This window comes from Balaenoptera acutorostrata, chromosome 10 (assembly GCF_949987535.1).
Source record: "Balaenoptera acutorostrata chromosome 10, mBalAcu1.1, whole genome shotgun sequence".
Lineage (NCBI taxonomy): Eukaryota > Metazoa > Chordata > Mammalia > Artiodactyla > Balaenopteridae > Balaenoptera > Balaenoptera acutorostrata.
Genome location: NC_080073.1, coordinates 47,077,273 through 47,104,242, shown reverse-complemented (window position 1 = coordinate 47,104,242; position 26,970 = coordinate 47,077,273). Strand labels below are relative to the sequence as shown.

General features: G+C 41.4%; 1 protein-coding gene across 2 annotated transcripts in view; it reads left to right on the top strand.

Annotated features, from left to right (window-relative positions):
• Positions 1 to 26,970, top strand: part of ANO10 (anoctamin 10) — a 235,783-nt gene that overhangs the window by 18,650 nt on the left and 190,163 nt on the right. For both annotated transcript variants that reach the window (XM_007193467.2, XM_057555504.1), the window contains exons 5-9: positions 8,950 to 9,069; positions 11,561 to 12,130; positions 13,534 to 13,589; positions 15,987 to 16,061; positions 18,978 to 19,160. In XM_007193467.2, the coding sequence (XP_007193529.2) occupies positions 8,950 to 9,069; positions 11,561 to 12,130; positions 13,534 to 13,589; positions 15,987 to 16,061; positions 18,978 to 19,160 (1,004 nt within the window). The remainder of the gene's footprint in view (positions 1 to 8,949; positions 9,070 to 11,560; positions 12,131 to 13,533; positions 13,590 to 15,986; positions 16,062 to 18,977; positions 19,161 to 26,970) is intronic.

Here is a 26,970-nt window from a genome sequence, read left to right as displayed (position 1 = left end):
TAATTTTACTTCTTCCTTTCCAGTTTGGATGCTTTTTGTTTCTTTTTCTTGCCTAATTGCTCAGGCTAGAACTTCCAATAGTATATTGAATAGAAGAGATGACAGTGGGCATCTCTGTCTTATTTCTGATCTTAGAGAAAAGCTTTCATTCTTCCACCATTCAACATTGTGTTTGCTGTGGGTTTTTCATAGATGGATTTTATTATGTTGAGGTAGTTTCCCTCTATACCTCATTTATTGAGTGTTTTTTTATCATGAAAGAGTGTTGGACTTTGTTAGATGCTTTTTCTGCATCAATTGAAATGATCATGTGGGTTTTTCCCCCCTTCATTCTGTTAATGTGGTATATTACACAGATTGTTTTTAGTATGTTGAACCATCCTTGCATTCTAGAAATAAATCATACTTGTCATGGTGTATAATTCTTTTAATATGCTGCTGAATTGAGTTTGCTAGCATTGAGTATTTTTCCATCATTGTTCATGAGGGATATTGGTCTGTAGTTTTCCTTTCTTGTAGTGCTTTTGTCTGACTTTGTATCAGGGTAATGCTGGCCTCATAGAGTGAATTAATAGTGTTCCTTCCTCTTAAATTTTTGGGGAAAGTTTGAGAAGAATTGGTATTAGTTTTCCTTTAAATATTGGTAAAATTCATCAGCGAAGGTATCAGGTTCAGGGTTTCTCTTTGTCAGGAGATTTTTAGTTACTGATTCAATCTCCTTAATACTTGTAGGGCTGTTCTATTCACATTTTCTCTCCCTTCCTGATTTAGTCTTGGTAGGTTTTGTGTTTCTAGGAATTTGTCCATTTCATCTAGGCTATCCAGTTTGTTGGTATACAAGTGTTCATAGTACACGCTTACAATCCTTTTTATTTCTTTAGAATCAGTTATAATGTCCCCATTTTCATTTCTGATCATAGTAATTTATGTCTTCTTTTTTTCTCAGTTCATCTAGTTAAAGATTTGTCAATTTTTTTTTTTTTTTTTTTTTTTGGCTGTGTTGGGTCTTTGTTGCTGTGCGTGGGCTTTCTCTAGTTGCGGCGAGCGTGGGCTACTCCCCGCTGCGGTGCGCGGGCCTATCATTGTCACGGCCTCCTGCTGCAGAGCTCGGGCTCCAGGCACGTGGGCTTCAGCAGTTGTGGTGAGCGGGCTCAGCAGCTGTGGCTCATGGGCTCCAGAGTGCAGGCTCAGTAGTTGTGGCGCATGGACCCAGCTACTCCACAGCATGTGGGACCTTCCCAGGCCAGGGATTGAACCCATGTCCCCTGCATTGGCAGGTGGATTCTTAACCACTGTGCCACCAGGGAAGCCCCCAGATTTGTCAATTTTGTTGATCTTTTCAAAGAACCAACTTTTGTTTTCTTTAATTTTCTCTATTATCTTTCTATTCTCTATTTTGTTTATATCTGCTCCAATCATTTTTATTTTCTTCCTTCTGCTAGCTTTGGGTTTAGATTGTTCTTCTTTTTCTAGTTCCTTAATAGTAAAGTTAGATTGTTATTTGAGGTCTTTCTCGTTTTTAAATATAAGCATGTATAGCTATAAATTCCCCCCTTAGCCTTGCTTTCTCTGTGTCCCATAAGTTTTGGTATGCTGTGTTTTGTTTTCATTCATTTCTAAGTATTTTCTAATTTCCTCTGTGGTTTCTTCCTTGACCCACTGGTTGTTTAAGAATGTGTTGTTTAATTTCCACATATTTGTGAATTCCCCAGTTTTCCTTCTGTTATCGATTTCTAACTTCATCCTGTTGTGGTCAGAGGATACTTTTTATGATTTATATCTTTTTAAATCTGTGAGGCTTAATTTATGACCTAACATACGGTCTATCTTGGAAAATGTCCCACATACACTCGGGAACTGAGAGTGTGTCGGTTCTTTACTGCCTGACTTATATGTAAACTGCATTTCGTAGTCTCCCCGTCTCTGAGTTATACTGTAGACATGTATTATTGATGCTTTTGCTTGCTTTCCTTGTTGACCTGTATGGCTTTTAGGAGGTGTCTGGAAATCTGAGTGCAGGTACTCATCATTCCTGTTTGTCTGCATTTCCAGTTATCTGCATATGTCTGGATATTAATTATTCTGTAGCAGGTTTTTTTTGGACATATGTTCTCTCAATTTGTGGATTAAAGATTACCATGATTTCAGAAACATTTTCTTCAGTTACCTTTGAAGATTTCTTTGGCTGTATTTTCTCTCTTCTTGTCTTTAGGTATGCCAATTATATATATGTGAATCTTACATATTCTCTGAAATATTTTAAAGTTTTTATGTAATTTTCTTAGTCTTCTTCACCATTTTCTGGCTTTATTTTTTCAGTTTTTCCTTTTTCAGTAGCTTTTATTGACTTTGTATCTATAGTAGTTTTATTTTTCTCTTACTTCGCTTTTCTAAGCTCCCATCTTCAGCTCTGATAGGTCTTCCTCTAGTTTTAATTTCAGAGATGTGGCTTGCTTTAATTTCTTTAATTCCTTGAAGAATTCCATAATTTTTCATTGCTTTATGCTGTAATTTTTTTTTTGCTATGTTTCCTCTCTGCCTTTTTTTTTTAATGGTCTTCCTTTTTTCCCTTGTATTCTTGCATTGTTCTATGCCAGTTTCTTTGTGGTGTTTACTTATTTTTTAATGAGTCCCTATTTTTTTCAGACCAGCTATTTTGGGAGGAAGTATGTGTGTTGGGGAGAGGGGATGTTGGGGGCCTCTAGTCGGGAACTGTGGTGGTCAGGAGGTTGGATTTTGCCTGGCAGTGTGCTCTCCTTGAGTCATCTTAGAGCCTCCATGGAGCCCTGTTTCTTATCAGGAGTTTTTGCTGGGTTTGGCCTTTAGGTCTGTCTTTGGCCACCCAAGACCCACAGCTCCTGAGCTGCTCACCTCCATCCCTGGGTTCCAGCAGGCAGCTCTTTTCCCAAGACGGCAGACCCCCGCTTTCCTTCCTCCAGCCTCGTGTCTCTTGTCTGGCTGTGGTGCCCGGCAGGGAGCAGACACACTTCAGGGGTCTGCCAGGCGTCCCCTTTGCCTTCATTCTGGGCAAGGGGACAGTGGTTTCCCACCCCTCAGTGTCCAGGAGAACCCTGCCCTCTGCCTGCTGGCCCTGGTTTGCAGGGGCACGGGTGCTCTTAGCTTACCCTGGGCTGACTTTTAAGGCCACTTTTCAAAGTTTGTGATTTCAGTTTATAGTTTGTTTTGTTTTCTTTTGTTCTACTGTCATCAGAGGTGGGGTTTCCTTTTATGCTTCTTGTTTACTTTGTTGTTTTCAATTTGGCGTCATGAACAGGAACAGGGCAGGGGTGTCTTTCTGCCACCATTTGTTACCAGGAGTTACACATTCTGTTTTTAGGCCATTGTTTGGTGCCATTCCAAAATTTCAAATCTTTTTTTAATCTCTTGGTGGGAGGGCATGTTTTCAGGCACAGCTGGGCCGTGTATCAATTAAAAGACTAAGCCGACTAAGGCACTGTCCTAGGTGTTAACGTGAACATCTCGTTTCTTCTTGTTCATCACATTAATCAGACCATCACGTGGAAATCACTGCTTCCACCTGTTAAAGAGTGAGTGTACGCTTTCATCAGATGGGACTCAGGAGTAGCAATTTCCCAAGTGCTCCCAGTTGTTTCAAAGACAGACATTTTCACTGAACGAAAACCTTGCCGAAAATATGTAAATGGATTTCTCTTGGGTGTGTAGGTAGCCAGTCTGGTGTCCTGAAGCCGTAATAGAAATAACTTTCTTGTGGGCAGGATGAGGCTTTTGTAATCAAGGATCCCTCCTCCCTCCCTTCCTTCTTCTCTCTTTCTTTTTTTGCAATAAATATGAAAACAATAAAATCATCTCAGTCGGGATCGTTTGAAATTTTGTATGCCATCTGAGATAAGAATCAAATTAAAGTTGTAGAAGTCTGGATTTTGAAATTCTGCATTATTCTCTTCCTCTGTGTCTTTGAAAGTGTGATCATAATATTTGGTTGAAGAAGGAATGGTATACGCATAAAGTGTGAACTATTTTCAGAGTGCAAATTTTCGAATGAATGGAACTTAGAGTAACTTAAAATCCTAGATTTTCATGAAGTTAATCCATAGAAATGGAGCTGGCCAGGGCTTTCATGAGAGACACTCTCCTTTATCTTAGGTTTAAGTTAATTTTACACGCAATGATTATAGTTTTATTTGTCATAATGTTGTGTTTTGATGGAAAGCTTTCATTAAGTAGAGAGCAACTTGCGTAGTTGTAAACACGAGCCAGGGGCAGTTGACGGTGCTGTGAGCTCCGCACTTCAGAGCTCCCCTCTTCCATCAAATAGCAAACACGTGGAGAACTAGGAATTGGTTATACATGTGTCTTAGTCATCAGCGGTCACCTTGAGGGGCATCTCCTTTCCAGTTTTCTGTGTGAGCTGTGATCTCTTCATAACCTCAGACTGCCTTTGCCTGTTGATTCCTAATAGTTAATAGTCATGCAAATAACCTAACGAAAGATTTTCTTTAGAAAGAGGAGTTGAGGGAGCAGAGAATTTCTTATATATTAACTTTATCCTAAGGGATATGATTTAGCTTAGGTAAAAGCTCTGTCTCAAAGTGTCTATCAGATGATTCTGATGTTTTGATTGATGGGATATGGCGATCTCGTGGTAGGTCTTTAATATTATATTGGTACTCTTTTAGAACATTGCAGTAACTACTTCTGAATATCTTCTATATACAAATGGTTAGATTTTTAGAGTGGTCAGATAGAATCTGTCTTCTAAAATTATTTATTGACCTTATGAGAATAATAGAGTGGATGTCAAGTAAATATCATGTAGCAGGCTTGCGTATAAGACAGTGAAACCATCGATGTATGTGTGTGTGTGTATGTGTCTAGTGCCGGGTACAGCACCATATATCTATATATCTATATCTGTGTATCTCCACACACACTGTGTTTTGCCACGTACATACTTGCAGTCTTTATGTTAAGCAGGGTTGAAAACAATGCAGGAATATGAAAATGTATTTTGAAAACACAGGTATCCCTGAGAAGCAGTGTTTTCCTCTTTAAGACAGGATTGGTCTGTTCACAGCTGAGAGCTAGATGCAGGCGGGCCCTGGGCGGGGTGCTGGGCACAGCAGCGGCTGCAGGGGCAGAGGGACTCTGTCTTCACTGTGTGGCCTCCGCTCCCGGTCAGCGCTGATCACCCCTGTGCTGGAGTGGAGGCAGCATGACCCGCCCCTCCCTGCTGCACAGAAACGCCGGAAGCAGTTGTGGGAGGGGTTTCTGCTTTTACTTTTACGTCATGTTAAACAGACTGTGTTAGTATTGTTATTGCATTATTTAATTTAGAGGGTCCTACCATAAGCCAGGCTACTCACAGTCTCCCTTAAATTAGATTTTGGTTAGTTTCGCTAATTATTAAATGGCTGTAATAGTTATAACCCTAGTTCTTGACAGCAGATCATTCAGCATTCTTAAAGGAAGGAATCTTGGTTTGAATCGTTCCTTTCTTTAAATAGGCCTGCACAGCATCATATTTTCCTTTGAAGGTAAGGCTCAGGTTAATTACATGCTTCACTGACATGAGAAAGTCGACGGATTGGGAAAAAAAAAAAAACCCTCTATTTTTAGAAGCTGAAACCAGAACCATGCTTTTGGCATTGATGGTGAAGAGAAGCCCAGTAATTTAGGACTTGCGGTTTTATATTCTTTCTGATTCCCTCAGTTTTCAGCCTTATTTTTAGAGGTATACAAGTGGCTTTTTATGCTTGTCTGGAAAGTTTTCTATAGCAGAATGGAGTCATTTCTTTAAAAAGAGCTTAGAAATAGTAAAATAATAATTTAGATGTTATAAGTCAGTTCAAAGTTCAAAAACTTGATACAGTAGTTGGAAAAGATAGTAATAGAAGAATAAGGTACAGCTCTGCATCCCTAAATAAGAGCTAAGAATCAGAACCAGTGTGGGTGATTGACTTTCACTCATGTTAGCTGCAAAAAAACCCAGTGAAATACTTTAGAATAAGTCATGTACCATAGTGTTCATTGCAGCACTATTTACAATAGCCAGGACACGGAAGCAACCTAAGTGTCCATTGACAGATGAATGGATAAAGAAGATGTGGCACATATATACAATGGAATATTACTCAGCCATAAAAAGAAACGAAATTAAGTTATTTGTAGTGAGGTGGATGGACCTAGAGTCTGTCATACAGAGTGAGATAAGTCAGAAAGAGAAGAACAAATACCGTATGCTAACACATATATGGAATCTAAAAAAAAAATGGTTCTGATGAACCTAGGGGCAGGACAGGAATAAAGACACAGACACAGACAATGGACTTGAGGACACGGGGAGGGGGAAGGGTAAGCTGGGAGGAAGTGAGAGAGTGGCATGGACATATATACACTACGAAATGTAAAATAGATAGCTAGTGGGAAGCAGCTGCATAGCACAGGGAGATCAGCTCGGTGCTTTGTGTCCACCTAGAGGGGTGGGATAGGGAGGGTGGGAGGGAGATGCAAGAGGGAGGGGATATGGGGATATATGTACGCGTATAGCTGATTCACTTTGTTATACAGCAGAAACTAACACAACATTGTAAAGCAATTATACTCCAATAAAGATGTTAAAAAAATATATTAAAAATGGACTTGACAGCACCAGAGGCTGATATAACTTAAACCATACACCTTTTTACCCTAGTTGTTGATATTTTGAGTATATACCTTTTTCAGTTATTGAGAAGGGGGATTTTATCACAACCCTAGCTTTTTAAGACTTTTTTCCTCTGTATAACTTATGCATGAGATATAGTTGTAAGAAGAACCATCTATTAAGAATCCTTTTTTTTTTGAGATCCATACTTTTTCCTGAGTATTTTCAAAATCAGTTTTACCTTTTCTAATCTGATAAGAAAGACCTACATTCACAAACAGCAAATATCAAAATCAGAAAAAACTTCCTGCTTTCAGCAGTCGTTTGGTATGATTTTAACACTTGTGCACATATCTGAGAGAGACGAACACATTTAACGAAAGACAATATCCCCTAGTGATAATATTGATATTTTTTCCTACTGTTAGTATCAGATATCTCCTCTTTATTATCCTTTTTTCATTTCTAAGAAGTTAGGTTTTCTTTTCAATTACTCTGAAGATTTTATAATAGGGCATCTGTCCTGAGAATACCATCTCTCTTTGTTATATGCAGTATTTGCACATCAGATACTTAAATCATGTTTCTCTTCCACGCTGCAGATATTTACTTGCTGTCCTCATTGAAGGGCCTACTGCCCGATATGCGCATCCCTTGTCTTTGGGAGCAAGGTAGATAGGAGATAAGGAAGGCAGCCCTCAGAAGAGATGAGCTGATTAAAACAGCCGCTAGGAACTTGCGTGGAAAGTGCTGCATCTCCCCACATACGGCACGGGGCATGCATTTGAGTTCTCCATGAACGGAGCACATTTCCTCTTAAAGACCTGAAGACCTGTCTACCCAGTGAGTCATTCTGAATAATTATGGATGAGAGAATGCCCCGTTTTCATTTACTATCACTAGGGGATATTGTCTTTGGTTAAGTTTGTTTGTCTCTCTGTAACCAACCTTGGACCCTTCAATCAATAGAAATTGTGAAGAGGCCAGATGAAATTCAGGGAAGGCTTTATTGGTACTGATGCTGCAGCACAAGGGAACTAAAAAGAGTAACAGGTGCCCTTGCTTGTTCCTGTGGGGCGGGGGTGGGGGGAGGTACAAGGTGGTCCCTTAAATAGGGTGAGGCTGGGGGCGGATTGGTGGGTCAGGCTGGAGGGGCGGCTTAGGTTGTCTGCCCAGCCGCTTGGTGGTGCTGTGTGCAGGGGGCATGTGCAGTACTCTGCTTTTGCTCCCAGCTCCTCAGAAGTGGCAGTTGGTCTGTGGCCTTTGTGAATCTTATTTTCCATAATTTGCCCCAACTGCGCTTGGCCTGCATAAGGTAGTTTTTAGTCCCTTATAATTTCTTCGTATTCTGTTGCTGGAGGAGACATTTGTCCAGGTGCAAACACTCTTGTAAAGGGTCCCAGGTCCCAGCCTGTCTCATCTCCCAGGTATGTGCACAAGTGTTAAAATCATACCAAACGATTGCTGAAGCAGGAAGTCTTTTTTTATTTTGATATTTGCTGTTTGTGAATGTAAGCCTTTGTTAGCAGATTAGAAAAGGTAAAAATGATTTTGAAAGTACTCAGGATCAGTAACAACGAAAGGAACTGAACATTCTCTTACCTTCACTGTAGTGAGAGGACAGATTGGTAAAATTTTTTCTAGAGGCTGTTTTGTAATATGTGTCCAAGTTTAAGATACATATGCTCTGCTCTTGGAGCTAGCAGTTCTAAGTGTATGTACCAAGGAAATAGTAGACAGGTGGGGAAAGTTATATGTATAAGAATTTTAACATTATTTATAATAGTGAAAAAAGGAAACAAGTATTTTTCAATAGAGGATTAGTTAAATTATAGTACTTCATGCAAGGGAATATTATGCCGTGAAAAAGGTCATTCATGTTCTATTTATATTGTCATTGAAAAATATTCATCATATACTACTACTACATGAGAAGATTACAGAATGATGTGTAGAGAATGATCCCTTTTGTTTCTAAAATAAATATTTATGGATGTATATTTTGAAGTCTGCTTATACCCTGAATTGCTATTTACAGTGGTTATGTTTTTGTGGAAGGGAGAGAATAACAAGGGGCCTCTCTAAATTCTAACCTGTGCCTTTCTGTAAGGTTTAAAATTTTACATCGACTTGTATTGCTTTCATAGCCAAAGGAAATAGTAAAGATATTTACATTCTGAAGAACAGAAGAATACACACCTTGGGAGCAGGCAGGATAGCGTTGATCTCTGTGTAGACCTTCTCTCTTCCTGGAGAGTTTGGGTAGCATTTGATGAAGCATATCATGAGCAATCTCAAACCCGTCTCACCTGTTCCTTCCGCAGTGAGGAGGCTGCTGACATCTGGCATCGTGATTCAGGTGTTTCCACTGCATGACAATGAAGCCCTGAAGAAGCTGGAGGACACCTGGTATACTCGGTTTACCTTAAAGTATCAGCCCATAGGTATGTGTCAGCGCCTGCTCTCTTAGAGAAGAGGAAGATGCAGCAGTGGTGGTATCCCTCTTGGGTAGATACTTAATGCTGTGCTGGGTAGGGCTCACCAGCTGCATGTGGGCAAAAAATTGGTGAGGGGGGGGCTTCCCTGGTGGCGCAGTGGTTGAGAATCTGCCTGCTAATGCAGGGGACACGGGTTCGAGCCCTGGTCTGGGAAGATCCCACATGCCACGGAGCAGCTGGGCCCGTGAGCCACAATTGCTGAGCCTGCGCGTCTGGAGCCTGTGCCCCGCGACGGGAGGGGCCGCGATAGAGAAAGGCCCGCGCACCGCGATGAAGAGTGGCCCCCGCTTGCCGCAACTGGAGAAAGCCCTCGCACGAACCGAAGACCCAACACAGCCAAAAATAAATAAATAAATAAATAAATAAATAAGAAAATCCTTAAAAAAAAAAAAAAAATTGGTGAGGGGGATAGAGGGGTTACATGACCTATTTGTATATTTTATTTCTGATACCATTTTAGATGAACTGAATTACAGGCTGTTATTAAATTTCACCAACGATACAGGCAACCCAGAGTGGCCTTCATGAGTACGTGTCAGATTTGTTGTAGAACATACTTTATAAGAATCTAGTTTGACCGTGAATATTTTGTGTTTGAAAATTTCTGTTTCTTTAGAGCTAATCAGTGGGCTAAGCTGCGCTCATTCTTAGTGGCAGACTAGCAGGCCTAAACATCTTTTGAGGTAGTTTATAAGGATCTTGGTGTGCATTACTGGAACTGTCCATTTTCTCTGAAGACAGAAGAATAACCATTAATTTATTCGGTGTGTGTTGAGCATTACTCTGTGTAAACTTCTGTCAATATGGATGTTCAAGTTTTTTTGGTTCAGTTATGTCTTTTAAGCAGAAGGATTATATTTAAGATGGTAGTTTTTACCATAAGCATTACTATCAGTTTTTCTTTAAAGGACATTGCCTTTTTGACTTTGTTTAAAGGAATTCCTCTCAAATTTTCTTTCTAATTGCCATTTCTGAAAACAATTATTATAATATTGTAACAGTGAACATAAATCATTTTTAAGGTCAAATTTTGAAATTGCATTTTGAATTTTTTCTTGTATTCTTTGAAAGGAAAAATGTTTGTTTTTGATAGTTCCAGGTGATGTAATAGTTATTTTATGTTACACTTAGGATATTTTTTCACCTTGTTTAGCATTTAGGTGGCAGTAAATTTAAATATTGCCTCTAGGTCTTGTGAGTGACCGTATCCAGTAGCTACTTCTTAGAAAGTGAGGGGGAAAAAGTGAGTTGATGGTGAAGGCTGAGCATGGGTGTGGTAGTGGTTTAGAGGCCTCTGGGAGTGCTGGGACTGAAGATAGTAGCTGGGGCTCAGGAAAATTTTGAACTTCCCCCTGAGGTCAAAAGACAGAGGTGGTCTGATTTGGGGCCCAGGACCATGAGTGGCTTTTTTTTTTTTTTTTTTTTTTAATCTTTTAACCTGATTCTGATTTGAGGTTACTCATCATACCCACTGTTTGAATGTGCTTCTGAGTTAGTAGAAGAATTAAGGATAGGGGAAAATAGTATCCCTGTTTACTCTAAACCATCCACATAGACTGATCTGACACATTATCTTAAAAAAAAAAAAAGAAAAAAACACAATGTTTTAACTTCATGTAATTAACCAAGAAATACTAACTCTAACTATTATACCTCCCTCACCCCCTGCATCCCACCTTGGTCCCAGTGCAAGACGCTTTTACAATCTAGACAGTCACCCATGTAGATGTGGCCGGCAAAGGACACAGTGTTCATGACCTCTTTTGGGTTAGCTAGCCGATGTTGCTTGGCCCTTCTTCTGTCCAGTGCATTTATCTATATGAAAGTATAGATAAATGTATTCCATGTATTCTAACAGTTAATGTGTAGAATATTGTTTTGTGCTTTTGCATAATTTTTCTTCAGTGTATTGAAAAGTTTGCCGTGACATATTGATGAAAGTTTACAGCTTTGAGTAGGGGGGAGCAGGATACTGTGGATGAGGAGTCTTCTTTGAAAATAACCTCTATAACTCTAGTATTAAAGGGAGAGAAAAGTGGGGAGCATAAAGTAAACCCCCAAATTAAGATGGTTCATTGGCCACGGCTGAATTTAAACTAGGACCTTGGAGATTGAGGATGAGCCCGAGGTGAGTTTTTCCTTGTGAAGAAGGCATCCACCAGATGCGAAGGTGAAGAGAAGCAGACCCGAAGCAGCCCCAGCAGCTGTGGCCTGAGCCCTGAGCTGGGGGAAGTGTCAGGCTTATTGCTATAGAGACAAGCGAGGTCTTTGTACTTCATGGCGGATGGATGTACCATCACACACCGATTGGGAAATAAGGGTTTTAAATGATCCCCACTTAAGTAAAAAAGTGAATAAGCTTACTTGAAATGATTTTTTAAAAAAATCAAGTCTTTGCCAGTCGGGACTTAAGGTCCTTTTTTTCCTTTCGTTGTAGATAGTATTCGTGGCTACTTTGGAGAAACAATCGCTCTTTACTTTGGATTTTTGGAATATTTCACTTTTGCCTTAATCCCTGTGGCGGTCCTTGGGCTACCTTACTACCTGTTTGTGTGGGAAAACTATGACAAGTATGTGGTCTTCGCCTCGTTCAACCTGATCTGGTCCACAGTGATCCTGGAAGTGTGGAAGCGCGGCTGTGCCAGTATGACCTACAGGTGGGGGACCCTGGTCATGAAGAGACAGTTTGAGGAGCCCCGGCCGGGATATCACGGGGTCCTGGGTATCAATTCCGTCACTGGCAGGGAGGAACCACTGTACCCCAGCTACAAGAGACAGTTGCGCATTTACCTGGTCTCCCTGCCGTTTGTGTGCCTCTGTCTCTATTCCTCTCTGTTTGTCATGATGATTTACTTTGACATGGAGGCCTGGGCCTTGGATCTACACGAGAACAGCAGGTCCGAGTGGAGCAGTATCTTGTTGTATGTGCCCAGCATCATCTATGCCATCGTGATTGAGATCATGAACCGCCTCTATCGATATGCTGCCGAGTTTTTAACTTCATGGGGTAAGACTCAATGCTTTGAATTTATGTCTTATTTGCCTGTAAGAAATATTGCTTCGATCATAGGATTCATGTAACCGCTACCTTGCAAAGAAGATAGCTGTTGCTCTGGGCTCATTCTAGAGACATAAGGAAAAGTCATCGGCTCTGGGAGCTCTGATGATCTCCAGGTCACGGTTCTCACGGCTCTCATTTATTGTTAGTTACTATGTTTTAGGTGCCCTGCTAAGCACTTTATCCATAGTTCCTCATTTTCACCTGCTCAGGACACCATGAAATAGAAGTTATTTCACGATTTTATGGCTAAAGATACTGAGAATTAACAAAGTTTAGACAGCAAATGGTAGAGCCAGGCTAGTCCAACCTATGCTGCTAATACTATATCGTGTTTTATGCTAAGGATAAAATCAGTTGAATTATCTCCACAATACTCTGGCTGAAAGAACTATGTCTGGGATCTGAAAACCAGTTGTGTAGTTGTGTGGGGCCTGCCATTGAACTCAGTGAAGGCAGGTGTTCTTGTCTGCCTCTGTAGTAAAAGAGGAACTTGGTTATAGTTTTGAAAAGGTCTTGATGGGCCATTCACTCATTAATTAATTTATTCATTCAAACAAATAAATAGGTTATATTAATCCCTAGGAAGAAGTCTAGGCCTTAACTTCATGGACCAGAAAGGTATTTTAAATTCTTTTTGTTAGTCAAATAACGACAGCTGCCATTTATTGAGTGCTTCCCTTGAGCTGATGCTGGGGTTTGGTAGTATGTCTAATCCTGACAGTGACCCTGGGAGGAGGGTGGTGTCAGCCCTGTTTTGTAGGCAAGGAGGCTGTGTGTCAGGAGGTTAAGTGACTTGCCCAAGGTCAGATAGTGGCTGAGTTGAGGTTCAAATCCAGGTCAGCCTAACATTGCCTATCTGTGCAAGGTGATACTTCTGTTCAGAATCTTCCTTTTTTGTCCTTTTGCCCTGCTGTCTTGGGACCTGCACAGTGTCTCCTTTTCTTAGGGTGGAAATTTGAGTTTCCTTTTAAGTTAATCCTTATAAACTTTATTTATTACCCTACTCTTTAGAGATTGCTCTCAGTTTTGCTATTACCGCTGATACAGTGTCTTTTTCTGGTAACTGTGGGATCATTTGCCAACACTTATTACATTTCTTTATTGCAGTAATATTTAAAAAATAATTTCGGACCATGGTGCTATTGCAGTATCTTGAAAACTGTGTCTTAAATTTAGTTTCTTTTTTGTTTGATGTTCTTGGTGGTGAGCAGTAGCCTGGCGCGTTTACTGACTGAGGCTCTGTTTTTGAACATCTCTGCCCTCAGCACAAGTCTCACATTACTTCATGACAATGCTCCCATTCTGCTTTCTTACCTGAGAGACATTACCTCTCCTTTTTAATATTTTAGAGAATCACAGATTGGAATCTGCCTACCAGAATCACCTAATTCTGAAAGTGTTAGTGGTAAGTAGATCTTTTATATACAAGTCCATTGTACTTTTGAAACTAACACATACTACTTAATATTTAGGAGTATAAATATGAAGACTTGATTCTGATTTAAGGTATCAGGTAGTTAATATACTCTGTCCAAGTAGGCAAGGATTGATTAATGTGTGTTTACATAAACGTTCAACAGTCTTATTACAAATGTGCACACGGTATAAGACTTTAAATGTAGAAATCAGTATTATAGCCAATTTCCAATTATTTAAAAAAACTACTTTATAGACACGTTTCTCTTATTTTCCTTTTGGTGGCTTGGGTTTGAATGTTTCATTATTCAACAAGCCTTCCAGTTATCCACCTTCTGTTTAGTGTTGGAGCATTAAATTATTATTTTTTAAAAATTTTGTCTAAGAAATTTCCAAAGTCCAAGAGGTTCCCAGCATGTTTCGAGGAGTAGGAGGAAAGGGATGGAGGGAAGGCACTGTGTAACCTGCTTGCTGTTTGTGTAAAAGTGCACACATTATGCCTCTTCCCACCATTATTAGAAATAACAAAGAGGTACCAGCCTGAAATCACCTTGTTTATCCGGAGATTACCTCAGCCGTCTGTAACATAGCTGAGAATCAAGAAAGAGTGCATAAGGAGTCCTCTAAACTATCCACTGGAATTGATTTAACCCCGTCCATGTACTTTACTCCCAGGCCCTCGCTTAGAAAGAGCCTTTGTTCCAGCTGTAGAAGTCATTCTGAGAAGCTTATTTATCTTGTTTTTCCATCCTTAAAAGATGAGAAACCACCATTAGGAAGGTGATTAGGTTTCTGGAAGTAGGTAAATTTGTAGAGGCAAGAGCCCGGAAGGAAATGGAAAACCTCTCATAAATAGGTAATGAGAATTCAACAGTTTCAGCAATTTGGACATGAGAAAAGGGGCAAGCGGCCATCCATATCTAAAAAGGCTCCGAAGGCCTCACTCTAGCCGTGTAAAATAATTTATATTCAAAATGTTGGTGCTGAGTCAGCAAGGATGTTCCGTTCTGTGTTCTCTGTGTGAGAAAACAAGCAGCGGAACGTGTAATGCATTAAAAGCTTCATTCAAAAAGATCCCAATATGGAGCTTTTGCCCTTAGAGGTAAAACACTCCATTTGTCTTAAAGAATTTAGTTATTTGTAAGACTTGATTATTCTCTCATGGTGCCAGATACAACGTCAGGTGACTGTCTTGTAAAGAGACTCATCCCTTAGAGTGTGTTCGTCCTCCACTGTGTGTGCTAGGTCTCTCCCTTCCTTTTCAGTCTTGTGCGGAGAGCGTTTCTCGGCCTTCCGAGCTTTTGCTTTTCAACTTCTACTCTAACTCAGCACCCCCGTCCCTACCCCTACCTCCCCCTACCCTGTGGCCACACTGTGGTACACAGTAATACAGACAATATGCCCTTCTCCAGTGACTCCCCCTTCCCTCACTAATGAAGTGCTCATGCTGTGCACAGAGCAGTCTTTTGTCTTGGAAGGTGATGCCGCACAGGAGGAAGTAGCCAGCGTGCGGCTGGGGGGCAGGAAGGAAGCCCATCAGTCCTGGGGGCAATGGCAGGCTCTTGAGCAGGGGAACTACTTGAAGAAATGGCACCTGTTGTGGTGGGACCTCCACCCCGCTCCCCGCACCCCTACCCCTGAACCATGTGTCTGGACAAGGCAGTCTCAGGCCCATGGTGACAAAGATGCTGCCCGGGCCAGGCTGGTTGTTCTGGCTGATCTCTCTTGCTAGTGCCCCTCGGCTACCTAGGTGTCTCTCTGGGGGTCGTGGGGATCTCAGGTCCCTTGGCACAGAGAGGCTTCCAGGGCTGGACTGCTTGTTGGGGCAGGGCCCTCCTTTCTGGTGCTGCCTGGCCACCCCACCTGGTGTCTCTCCGTGGGGCAGGGGAGTGGCAGGGCGGAAGGGAGGGAGAGCACATCCCCTCGCAGCTTATTGTTAGTGGGGGTCCTCGTCAGTCTCCCTGTTAGTGCTGCTGGGCTTGCCTGTTGTCAGGACTCCTCTTCTGAGCGGGGTGGGCAGGAATGTGCCTCCCTGCTGCCTGGGTTACTAGGTTGGGCGTGGGAGATGCTGGGCCTTGGACTCTCTTTTGTAAGAAAGTAGTAGGGACGTAAGATGCGCTGGTGCTGTGTTGTTCTGTTCCTTCAGCCCTGGGGTCCCAAACCTGTTCTTCTTCCTCTTAGCACCTTTCAGAGCTCTCCTTTGGTTGCCTCTCGCGATATTTCGAGTTCATAGATGTGCTTAGCGAGGGGGAGTAGGAGAAACACGTCCAGGCCACCTTGTCTGGACCGGAAGTCCCTCATTACGTTTTCTAAATGTGATTTTTATAGTTGTAATGAAGTACTGTGATGCAATATTAAATATTGCTATCTTTTTGTTTTTTGGCAGTTCAACTTTTTAAATTGCTTTGCCTCACTCTTCTACATTGCCTTTGTCCTGAGGGATATGAAGCTTTTGCGTCAGGTGAGTGTGAAAAACGGAAAGGTATCAATTTTTTAGGTTTTAGAGGTGATTTCCTATATTCAGGTAATGTAATTGTCTTCCCATTACTATCTTTATAAATAAAATTATTAAATTTTGTGTACTTCTAAGCCCAATTCTAAATAAACAACAATTAGCAATTGCACCGTGTATTATACTCAACTGGAAAGAAATTTGTTGAAGCTAACCAACTTGCAAAATAAATCATGTAGAGCACAAGATCAAATATAGAGTTCATATCAAAGCTTGTAAGAACAATTTTAACAGCAAAATGTATTCATTAATTGAACTTCTGTGTGTGTCTCAGGTAATGGTATAACCTTAAATAGTTCTTTCACATTCCTTTTTTTTTTTAAATTTAATTTAATTTTATTATTTTTGGCTGCATTGGGTCTTCATTGCTGCGTGCAGGCTTTCTCTAGTTGTGGTGAGTGGGGGCTACTCTTTGTTGTAGCACGCGGGCTTCTCATTGCAGTGGTTTCTCGTTGCAGAGCACAGGCTCTAGGCATGCGGGCTTCAGTAGTTGCAGCATGTGGGCTCAGTAGTTGCGACTTGCGGGCCCTAGAGTGCGTGGGTTTCAGTAGTTGTGGTGCACGGGCTCAGTAGTTGTGTCTCGCTGGCTCTAGAGTGCAGGCTCAGTAGTTGTGGTGCACGGGCTTAGTTGCTCTGCAGCATGTGGGATCTTCCCAGCCCAAGGATCAAACCTGTGCCCCCTGCATTGGCAGGTGGATTCTTTGTTTTTTTTAATAAGTTTATTTATTTTATTTATTTATTTTTGGCTGTGTTGGGTCTTCGTTGCTGCGCACGGGCTTTCTCTAGTTGCGGCGAGCGGGGGCTACTGTTCGTTGCAGTGCATGGGCTTCTCATTGCGGTGGCTTCTCTTGTTGTGGAGCATGGGCTCTAGGTGTGTGGGCTTCAGTAGTTGTGGCACATGGGCTCAGTAGTTGTGGCTCGTGGGCTCTAGAGCGCAGGCTCAGCAGTTGTGGCACACGGGCTTAGTTGCTCCGCGGCATGTGGGATCTTCCTGGACGAGGGCAGATGGTGTCAAATGGGATCCGTGTCCCCTGCATTGGCAGGCGGATTCTTAACCACTGCACCACCAGGGAAGCCCCCGCAGGATCCTTAACCACTGTACCACCAGGGAAGTCCCACACATTTCATTTTTAACTTAATAAGTTGTTGAACTTTAAAGACCAGCAGATCCTATGCACTGCTGTATCGTTTCTGAAATGTTTAAGAAAGATGACATATTTTGTTGTGTTACCGTTTCTGGATCACATGATAATAGTGAATAATAAATTAAATTATTGCTTTCTCATTTCTCTTTTTTATACTTGAGCCACCTACCAGTAAGGGCTCTTCCTTCCTGGTTTTAATATACTGTGATTGTTAGTGAGCAGAGTCTCAAAGCATAGGCTTCTTAATCTTTATATGAGAGCTTGGGATCATTTTTCAAGGAATTTAAAAATTTGTATAACAGAGAAAGTTAAAAGATTTTGTAGTTACGATTCTAAGAGCTTGCATAAAAGTAAAATTAAATATTGTGTTCTTAGTATTTAAAAAATTATTTTTGAAAATACTACATTTGAAATCGATAGGTTAGATGTACATACCTTTTCCAATCCCACCATTATTGTATTAGTGGGGTATGACTCCTCATTTCTTATACTTTAGAGAGTCTCCTTTATTTAACAGGGGACAGGGGGATGGGGGAAGTCTCTTTAAAACATAGAATTTTAATATCAGCTAAGGTGGTTTGTGATGGAAACACTGATACCTATCTGGGGAAAGTGGAAATTGACACAATACCTCTGGGAACTACTTGGGCAACTTTGCCAAGAACGTTAATCCATCCCTAGTAAATCATCAGAGGTGGGGCGAAGATTCACGTACGTAGGTAAGGGGCAGCATTTATAATAGTCCGGGTTGGGAATAATACTTACATTCAACAACAGTGCATGAGCTAAGTAAAAAAGAATTATTCATGACATGGGAAAGTGCTCACAATATAGTAAGTGAGAAAAGAAATCTACAAAGCTGTTTATATATAGGATGATTCTACTTTTATTTTTACATATGATTATAAAGAAATATTCAGGAGACTTCCCTGGTGGTGCAGTGGTCAGGAATCCGCCTGCCAATGCAGGGGACACAGGTTCAATCCCTGGTCCGGGAAGACCCCACGTGCCGCGGAGCAACTAAGCCTGTGCACCCCAACTACTGAGCCTGCGCTCTAGAGCCTGCGAGCCACAACTACTGAAGCCCGTGCGCCTAGAGCCCGTGCTCCGCAACAAGAGTAGCCACTGCAATGAGAAGCCCGCGCAACGCAACGAAGAGTAGCCCCTGCTCGCCGCAGCTAGAGAAAGCCCGCGCACAGCAACAAAGACCCAGTGCAGCCAAAAAAATAATTAATTAAAAAAAAATATTTAGAATGTTAGTAGTGGTTCTGACATGGTTGTGGAATTAAGGGTGACTTTTTTTTTCTATCTTTTAAGTTTTTCTACAGTGAGGGAAGATATATTAATTTTATAATAATAAGTTGTGGCTAAACTTTTTTCAAAGTTGGTGACATCATTTAGACTCACATGTTGCAGCCAGGATGAGATAATAAAAAACACAATTTCAAGTTAATTTGTTCTCCTACCGACTCATAACCAGCTTTTTATTATAATCTTATTTGTATTATAATCTTTTTGTATTTCAGTCTGTCTTTCCTGTGAAAAAACAATAAATTAGAAACATCATTCTAACACCTAGCTTTTCCAATACTAGCTTTTATAACATAATAGTATACTATTTGTTGAAGATTCTTTTTTTTTTTTTTTACTGCATAATTATACACATGCTTTGGTTTTGTTAAGCCACATTGCCAAATATCATTTATGTGCTTCTCTTTAGAGCTTGGCTACTCTCCTGATTACCTCCCAGATCTTTAACCAAATTGTAGAATCTCTTCTTCCTTACTGGCTCCAAAAGAAGCAGCATGTGAAGGTAAAGAAGAAGGTGCAAGCTTTAAAGGCAGACATCGATGCTACATTATATGAACAGGTTGTTCTGGAAAAGGAAATGGGAACTTACTTGGTAAGTTTGAATATTGCTGAATTAAACATTGATTGAAAGTGAATAACAGTCGTGTCCAGACTGTATACAACAAATAAGTAACCACTCATTGTCTCAGGTGTGACTATTTTGTAAGTGCTTTCCAGCCAGTTTCCTTACCATGAACTACTTTAAAATTAAAAAGATGGAAGTGTGTATCAAAATGCTGCTATCTTGTACCAGAAGTTACGCCTAACATCCAAAGGATGAGTCCAGTGAATTACGAGACTGCTCTGCTGAGGGTGGTGGGAATGTTTCATAGACGGCAGAGCAAGGGAGAGGTGAGATGGCCGTGGAGCCATTGTTTGCTCTGGACACTTTAAACTCAAAGAAAAAATTGAAGCCCATCGCTAAGAATGGAATGGTAATCTGAAGATTAATTTATAATATAGTTTAAATTACTTAGTGCTGTAGTAAATATAAAATAGTTCTTTTAAGACAGAATTTCTGAATTATTTTTAGGAACTCCAAGTAGGTCATTGGAGGTTCTTAAACCTAAACATGTATTTAGCAAATGTTTACTGAGTTCTGACTACATTCGGTATATCTCTTTTGAGGGGGTCAGGTGTTGGGGTCATGTTTGCTTTAGGTCATTGTTTCTTATATCCTGCCCCTTCCTTCTGGGTGTGATATTCTTCTTAGTGAAATAGATCCTTTAGTGAGGGTCCATTATTGTTAAACTTTCATAGTCTTGGTTTTCATCATGAATGAATGAGTCTCCTGATTACTGAATTTCTTGGCTGACTTTCATAGTTTTTCTTGTATGCCTAAGAATTTTAGTTTGTATGTTTATCTTGAGCAGGAGTTTATTCTCTCTCTCTCCCTGCTTGCTTCTCTGTCTTATTTTTGCAGTCCCCTCTGCCCCACCCCCTCGTCCAGAACCAGGAGTTTGTAGCCCAGAGCTCGCATCCCATCTTGTGATGATGGCGGAGATTCTGCAGAGCCAGCAGGTAGCATGCTGTTGACACAAGCTGTAGTTCCAGGGCAGCAGCTGTGGCTTTTTTCAGACTCCTTTAAGGGTAGGGGACCACTGTTCTCACCCGTGGTTTTGCTCAAACAGCCTGCTTCCAGGTACACGCTAGAGGAGTGGGGTGCCCTTGGTTCCCCTGCCCGAAGCATTCAGATCCTGGCCACCGTGGCCAGCCTGTGGGCGGAAGCCTGGCCAGGCTTCTGATTACTATCTTGCACTTTGTTCCATTTCTCGCTTGGGCAGCTGATTTTTTTTTGTTTTTGAGTGGTGATATTCTTTTGATTAAAATAAACATATATGTACTAGCATTTTCTATTATTGCTGTGTTTGGGGGAGAAGATGATTCAAAGTATAAACTTACAGCATATCTTGACCAGCAGCACTTTTAAGTTTATACATGAAGTATCAGAGAAACACACGCGGGCAGTTAAGAGTTAAAGAAAATAGCACTTGGGCACAATGTGCAGCCGCCTTGCCTGCGTTGGTCGAGTGCTGGCTTACTGTGGGTTACAAGTCAGTCTAATTCACATAGTGTCAGAATCCTTTCCTCGCTTGTTCTGGGGGGTAGTATTTTGGGCCATATTTATTTTTTCCCTTCATTTTCTCACAGAAACTAAACCACCATTCTTTCCCCCGAGTTCTTTATTCCATCTGCTCTCTCATTGCCCCAGGCCCACCTGGAGCTCCCGTGTTTCCTGCTTCCCCCTTCTCCCCTTCCTGTTTCAAACCAAGCAAACCCCTCACGTCCTCTGCTATTTTCGTCCTGTCTCTTTCCTGCCCTTGCCAATTTCTTGAAATAATTCTTCTCCATGTTGTCATCTCTACGTCCCTGCTTCTCTTCCCGTGGTCAATGAGAACCCGCTCTCAGCTCTTCTTTTTCTCTGAATTGTTTGGGCAGACAGCATCGTCCCCTAAAGTGGCCAGAGCCAAGCTCGCAGTCTTCTCCAGACCAGTTCCTCCCGCTTTCCTCAGGCTCAGCGAATGGTACACAGTAATACAGACAATATGCCCTTCTCAAAGCTGTTTTAATTCATCTAAGAACTGTATGCTGACAAGGTGACAAAATCTTACATCTTACCTTTTTAGTATCTCATGATATCTGATAATACATTTATGAAGGAAGGTAAGGCAGGCACTGCTTTTCTCACGTTAATAATAGGCAGATGAAGCTCTGTGTTATTTTTTTAAATTTATTAATTTAATTTATTTATATTTGGCTGGGTTGGGTCTTCATTGCTGCTCACGGGCTTTCTCTAGTTGCGGCGAGCGGGGGCTACTGTTCGTGGTGGTGCGCGGGCTTCTCATTGCCGTGGCTTCTCTTGTTGTGGAGCACGGGCTCTAGGCGCGCGGGCTCAGTAGTTGTGGCTCACGGACTCTAGAGCGCAGGCTCAGTTAGTTGTGGTGCACAGGCTTAGTCGCTCTGCGGCCTGTGGGAGCTTCCTGGACCAGGGCTCGAACCCGTGTCCCCTGCATTGGCAGTCATGTTCTTAACCACTGTGCCACCAGGGAAGTCCAAAGCTCTGTGTTATTAATCACCTGGTGACTAAATCAGAGACAAGATTCAAGACTTTGCTTTTCTCTTCAGAATCTATTATTCAGCATGGGCTCTCTGATATGAAGTTAAGGAAATATACTAATTTCTCTTGCAGGCCCTGGGTCTGTGTGTGAATGCTGGGGTTAACAGTGAGTGACTCTCCTTAGTAACTTAACTTGCTTGCAGGGACCTGCGTTACCTGACTTTTTCCCTCCTCATCTCCTACAAGTTCCTCCTTCACTCTCTTCGTGGAAATGACATCAGGTATTTTCTATTTCAACTCTCCCCATATATTTGGAAAGGGGGAGATGCTTTGGGGGCACATTTGTTCTAGATCGTCGTTTGCTATGCACTCATCCTTCCCTCCGGGTATATTTTTCTCCTCACTGAAGCCAATGAGCTTAAAATTGTATTTTCTGTAATCTCATCCTGAGTGCTATATATGAATCTAAAACAATGTTGCCAAGCTTTGGGGAAAAGCAGTTTGAGACTTAAAAAACTTGATTCTAAAAAGTCATACTTGCTTACTTACTGTAGAAAACTTGGAAAATGTAGGAAAGAGTATAAAGAAAAAGACTTTCTCCATAATGTCTCCACCAGGGGTGATCCACTGGGGTCTCCCGACCCTGTTCCTCCAGCCACAGGGCCAGGGCTGCATAGCCCCTCTGATCTCACTGTGCACTGCTGTTCCGTTCCTGGGAACAGTTCACGTGCAACTGCATAGCTGCGTGAGGCTGAATTTTCATGATCAGTATTCCAACCAGAACAGCATGTTGCCACACAGCAAATGAGCTGCCCTCTAGTGAGCTAGACGTTGAAGAGGTTTGCCAAAAACGTAATTGAGCGCCACTCTCCGCACCAGACATTTTTTGTTTTGGAAAATGTAATGATTTTTCAAACAATACTCTATTAATGTTAATATGCTTTTTATTATTGACATGAATCAATGGGAAATATTTTTTAAGTTCTGAGTTTTAATTTCTAACACAGTAAATAACACTAGGTATAATAACTCCCTTGAACAAAAAGTCTTTGGTGCCCTCAGTGATTTTAAAGAGTTTAGGGCTTTGGAGACCTGAAAGTTTGAAAACTGCAGATCTAGAATAATTCCCACTCCTTTTTGTTTTTCAGAGCATTAGCTTTTGTGAAGCGGATTTGTCCCATTTGTTACTCCCTAAGATTCAAGTTCAGCAGTTTTGGAGGTATACCTCCATTGTACCCCATCAGGAGGCGTTGATGGCAGGTTGACCCTTGTGTGGGGCTGCCTTGTTAGATCACGTGATTGACTGGATGACTGACAGTTTGCAAAGGTTCTTTTTCACTTTGTGTTGAATAGGTTATCTGTGGTAGATTCTTTGAGACTATCCTATTCCCTATAAATGGTAGCTCTTTAAAAATAGTTTCTAATCGTTTGTTGCTGGCATATAGGAATGCTGTTGGTTTTTGTATTTTTTATCCAGAAACTCTGCTGAATTCTCCTGTTTTTTTGGATTTTATTAGGTTTTCTATGTAGACAGTTATTTCACCTACAAATGAATAATGGCTAGGGATTTCCCTGGTGGTCCAGTGGTTAAGACTCTGTGCTTCCACTGCAGGGGGCGCGGATTCAATCCCTGGTCGGAGAACTAAGATCTTGCATGCTACGTGGTGTGGCCAAAAAAGGCTGATTTTTAATTTTAATTTTAATTTTATTGAAGTATAGTTGATCTACAATGTTGTGTTAATCTCTGCTGTATAGCAAAGTGATTCAGTTATATATATATATATATATATATATATATATATATATATATATATATTCTTTTTCATATTCTTTTCCATTATGGTTTATCACAGGATATTGAATATAGTTCCCTATGCCACACAGTGGGACCTTGTTGTTTATCCATCCTATATGTAATAGTTTGCATCTGCTAATCCCAAACTCTCAGTCCTTCCCTTCCCCACCCCATTCACTAATGGCCACTTTGTTTCTTCCTGCAGTCCTTATACTTTTTATTATTTATTTATTTGGCTCACTAATATGTTCAATACAATTTGGACAGAAGTAGTTATAACAGGAATCTTTATCTTGTTCCTGATTTTTTTTTTTTCTAACCGTTGAGTGTTATGTTTGTTCCGTGTTTTTGGTAGGTAACTTTTTATCAGTTTAAGAATGTTTTTTTTCTCTTCCTTATTTGGGAAGAGTTTTTATTGTGGATGACGTTGAATTTTATCAAAAAATATTTTTTTTGCTTCTGTTGCGATCAGCATGTTTTCTCCTTTAATTAATATTTTCATTTATATTTGTAAGTTTCCTAATGGAACACCATGTTTGCATTTAAATGATTAACTTCACTTGTTCAGTATTTTTTTATCTACATTGTTATGTTGAATATGCTAATACTTTGTTTAGGGTTTGTGCCATTTGCTAGTAATTTTCCTTTCTCAGTCACTGGGATAGGGTCCCTGTGTTATTTATCGTGCAAACTCTGTTGCTAATGCAGAGCCTGGCGTGGAGCGGGTGCTCAGTGTAATGTTGCATAAAGAACAGTTTTAGGAAAAGAGCAGCCCAGCCCCTGCTGTCTGTGTGCTGCTTGTTGCCCTCACGCTGTACTTTATCCTCCTCACACACTCAGCATGTGGAGCTCTGAGACGTGATGTTTCTCCAGGGATGGTGCGAGGGGCCAGTGGGCTGGATACCCTGGAGCCTGAAACTTTGTGTTCATACATTCTTAGAATCGTCTTAGTAAGTTGGTGTTTTCTAACTTGCAGCTAATGGGGTAGAGGGTCTAGTTTAATGTGTTCTTTAGTATGTGATTGTTTACTTTGTTAAAATTGCATTATTTTTTTCCTTCTTGCTGTTGGATTACGTCCCTGGTTTGCTGAATTGACTGACCCCAAAGTGCTCAGAAGTGTGAAAGTACTGATAGAATTACCATGTAAATCCTACACTCCGAATCCGCTCGTGAGATGGGAACACAGAATGGGGGGGAGGGGCTCCCTGGGTGCTGGATGCTAAAAAGGCCAGGAAGACCTTTGCGTGGCTTCTGGAGGCTGCATCTGGTACATCTGAGAGAAACTGTCTACACATCTCTGCAGAGGCTCACCCTTTTATTTTACGAGCTGAAACAACACAATTTTGAAAGCTGAGCATAGGCTATCAGGATTTCTTAAGATCGAATTGTGGTAAAAATGGCTTGATTGCTAAGATTTTCACTGTTGATTTCTTCACTCTTCAGAGAAGTAAATCGATGCTGTATTGCTGGGCATATTTAAAAACCACATCCGTATGCTGCAGCACACATAAGGAAATTCTTTCTAGAGCCAAATGCAACCAAAGAGTTGTTTAGAAACTGCTCACCACTGAATCCCCAGCTGAGCGTCAACCTGCCAGCTCCCAAAGCACATGTGTTTGGCATTGCTCTTTGGCAAGCCTTGCAAACAGCCAGTGAAACTCACTCAAAATCCCTGGGTTCATACTTCATCCAAATATCCAGAGCATCTGGAAGAAGCACGTCCTGCCATCCCCAGTACTCTGTAATTATGTTTGAGTGTTTTCTATTTTGGTAAAATATAAAATAAAAAAAGAAACCAACTAGAAGTAGAATCTGACTTATACTAAATCTCTCAGCTACTGAGCCTAATATGCATATCTTGGTGAAAGACTGACTCTGAGATGCAGCAATGATAATTGTAATTATTAATTTAAAATATTCATGTTTCATGTTGCTTTAAAATATTATGACGAATAGTTTTCTTAAACTGAAACTGTTGTTGCATGTGCCCTGGATGATCATGAGAGCGCCTGAGGATGCTGGAAGCGGGTGCCTGTGGCCCCCTCGCCCAATCACTGCACCACATAGGGTGCTGCGCAGCCCCTCTCGGATCAGGAGGTGAGCAGCAGGCCGTTGGGTCCAGTCAGGGCGTGGTGATGTCACTCAGGTGACAAGTCAGAGTCACCAATGACCAGGCATCCCATTTCAATGCAGGCGCCTTTTTCCAGTTATTAAAGATCACGAAATAACTCACCTCTTACCATTTATATCTCTTACCCGCAAATCAAGGGTATGTAATGACTTTTGCTCCTTTCTTCCTTTGGACTAAACCTTTTCAAGCATATCAGGAAAGTTTTATTTATTTATTTATTAAAAAAAATTTTTTTTTAAAATTTATTTAATTTATTATTTTTGGCTGTGTTGGGTCTTCGTTTCTGTGCAAGGGCTTTCTCTAGTTGCGGCAAGCGGGGGCCACTCTTCATCGCGCTGCGCGGGCCTCTCACTGTCGCGGCCTCTCTTGTTGCGGAGCACAGGCTCCAGACGCGCAGGCTCAGTAGTTGTGGCTCACGGGCCCAGTTGCTCCGCGGCATGTGGGATCTTCCCAGACCAGGGCTCGAACCCGTGTCCCCTGCATTGGCAGGCAGATTCTCAACCACTGCGCCACCAGGGAAGCCCCAGAAAAGTTTCTAAATATAGTTTCAGAGGGATTTCGTCATGCTTTCCTGGTTTCCCCCTTTTCTGCTGTGGACTCCTTTTTTTTCTTGGCCTCTTTGATGTGTCTGCTACTTCTACTAGGGTGATTCTGGGGAGCTTCCTTGTTACTAACAGCTTTTTTTTTTTAACTTCTTTAAGAAGTTGAGGTAATAATTCACATACCATAAAATTAACCATTTAAAAATGTACAATTTAGAGGTTTTTAGTAAATTCACAAGGTGGTACAATCATCACCACTATCTAATTCCAGAACATTTTCGTCATCGACCCCCAAACCCCCCATACCCATTAGCCGTAACATCTTCCCCCAGTCTGGCGACCACTAATCTACATTCTGTTATTGTGGATTTACCTATTCTCTGCACTTCATATAAATGAAATCATGTAATAGGTGGCCTTTTGTGTCCGGCTTCTTTCACTAAGCATAATGCTTTTTTTTAATACTTTTTTTTTTTTTTTTTTTTTTTTTTATTTATGGCTGTGTTGGGTCTTCGTCTCTGTGCGAGGGATTTCTCTAGTTGCGGCGAGCGGGGGCCACTCTTCATCACGGTGCGCAGGCCTCTCACTGTCACGGCCTCTCTTGTTGCGGAGCACAGGCTCCAGACGCGCAGGCTCAGTAATTGTGGCTCACGGGCCCAGTTGCTCCGCGGCATGTGGGATCTTCCCAGACCAGGGCTCGAACCCGTGTCCCCTGCGTTGGCAGGCAGATTCTCAACCACTGCGCCACCAGGGAAGCCCTAGCATAATGCTTTTAACGTTTATTCACGCTGTACCATGTACCAGTACCCCATTCCTTTTTTTGTGGTTGAATAATAT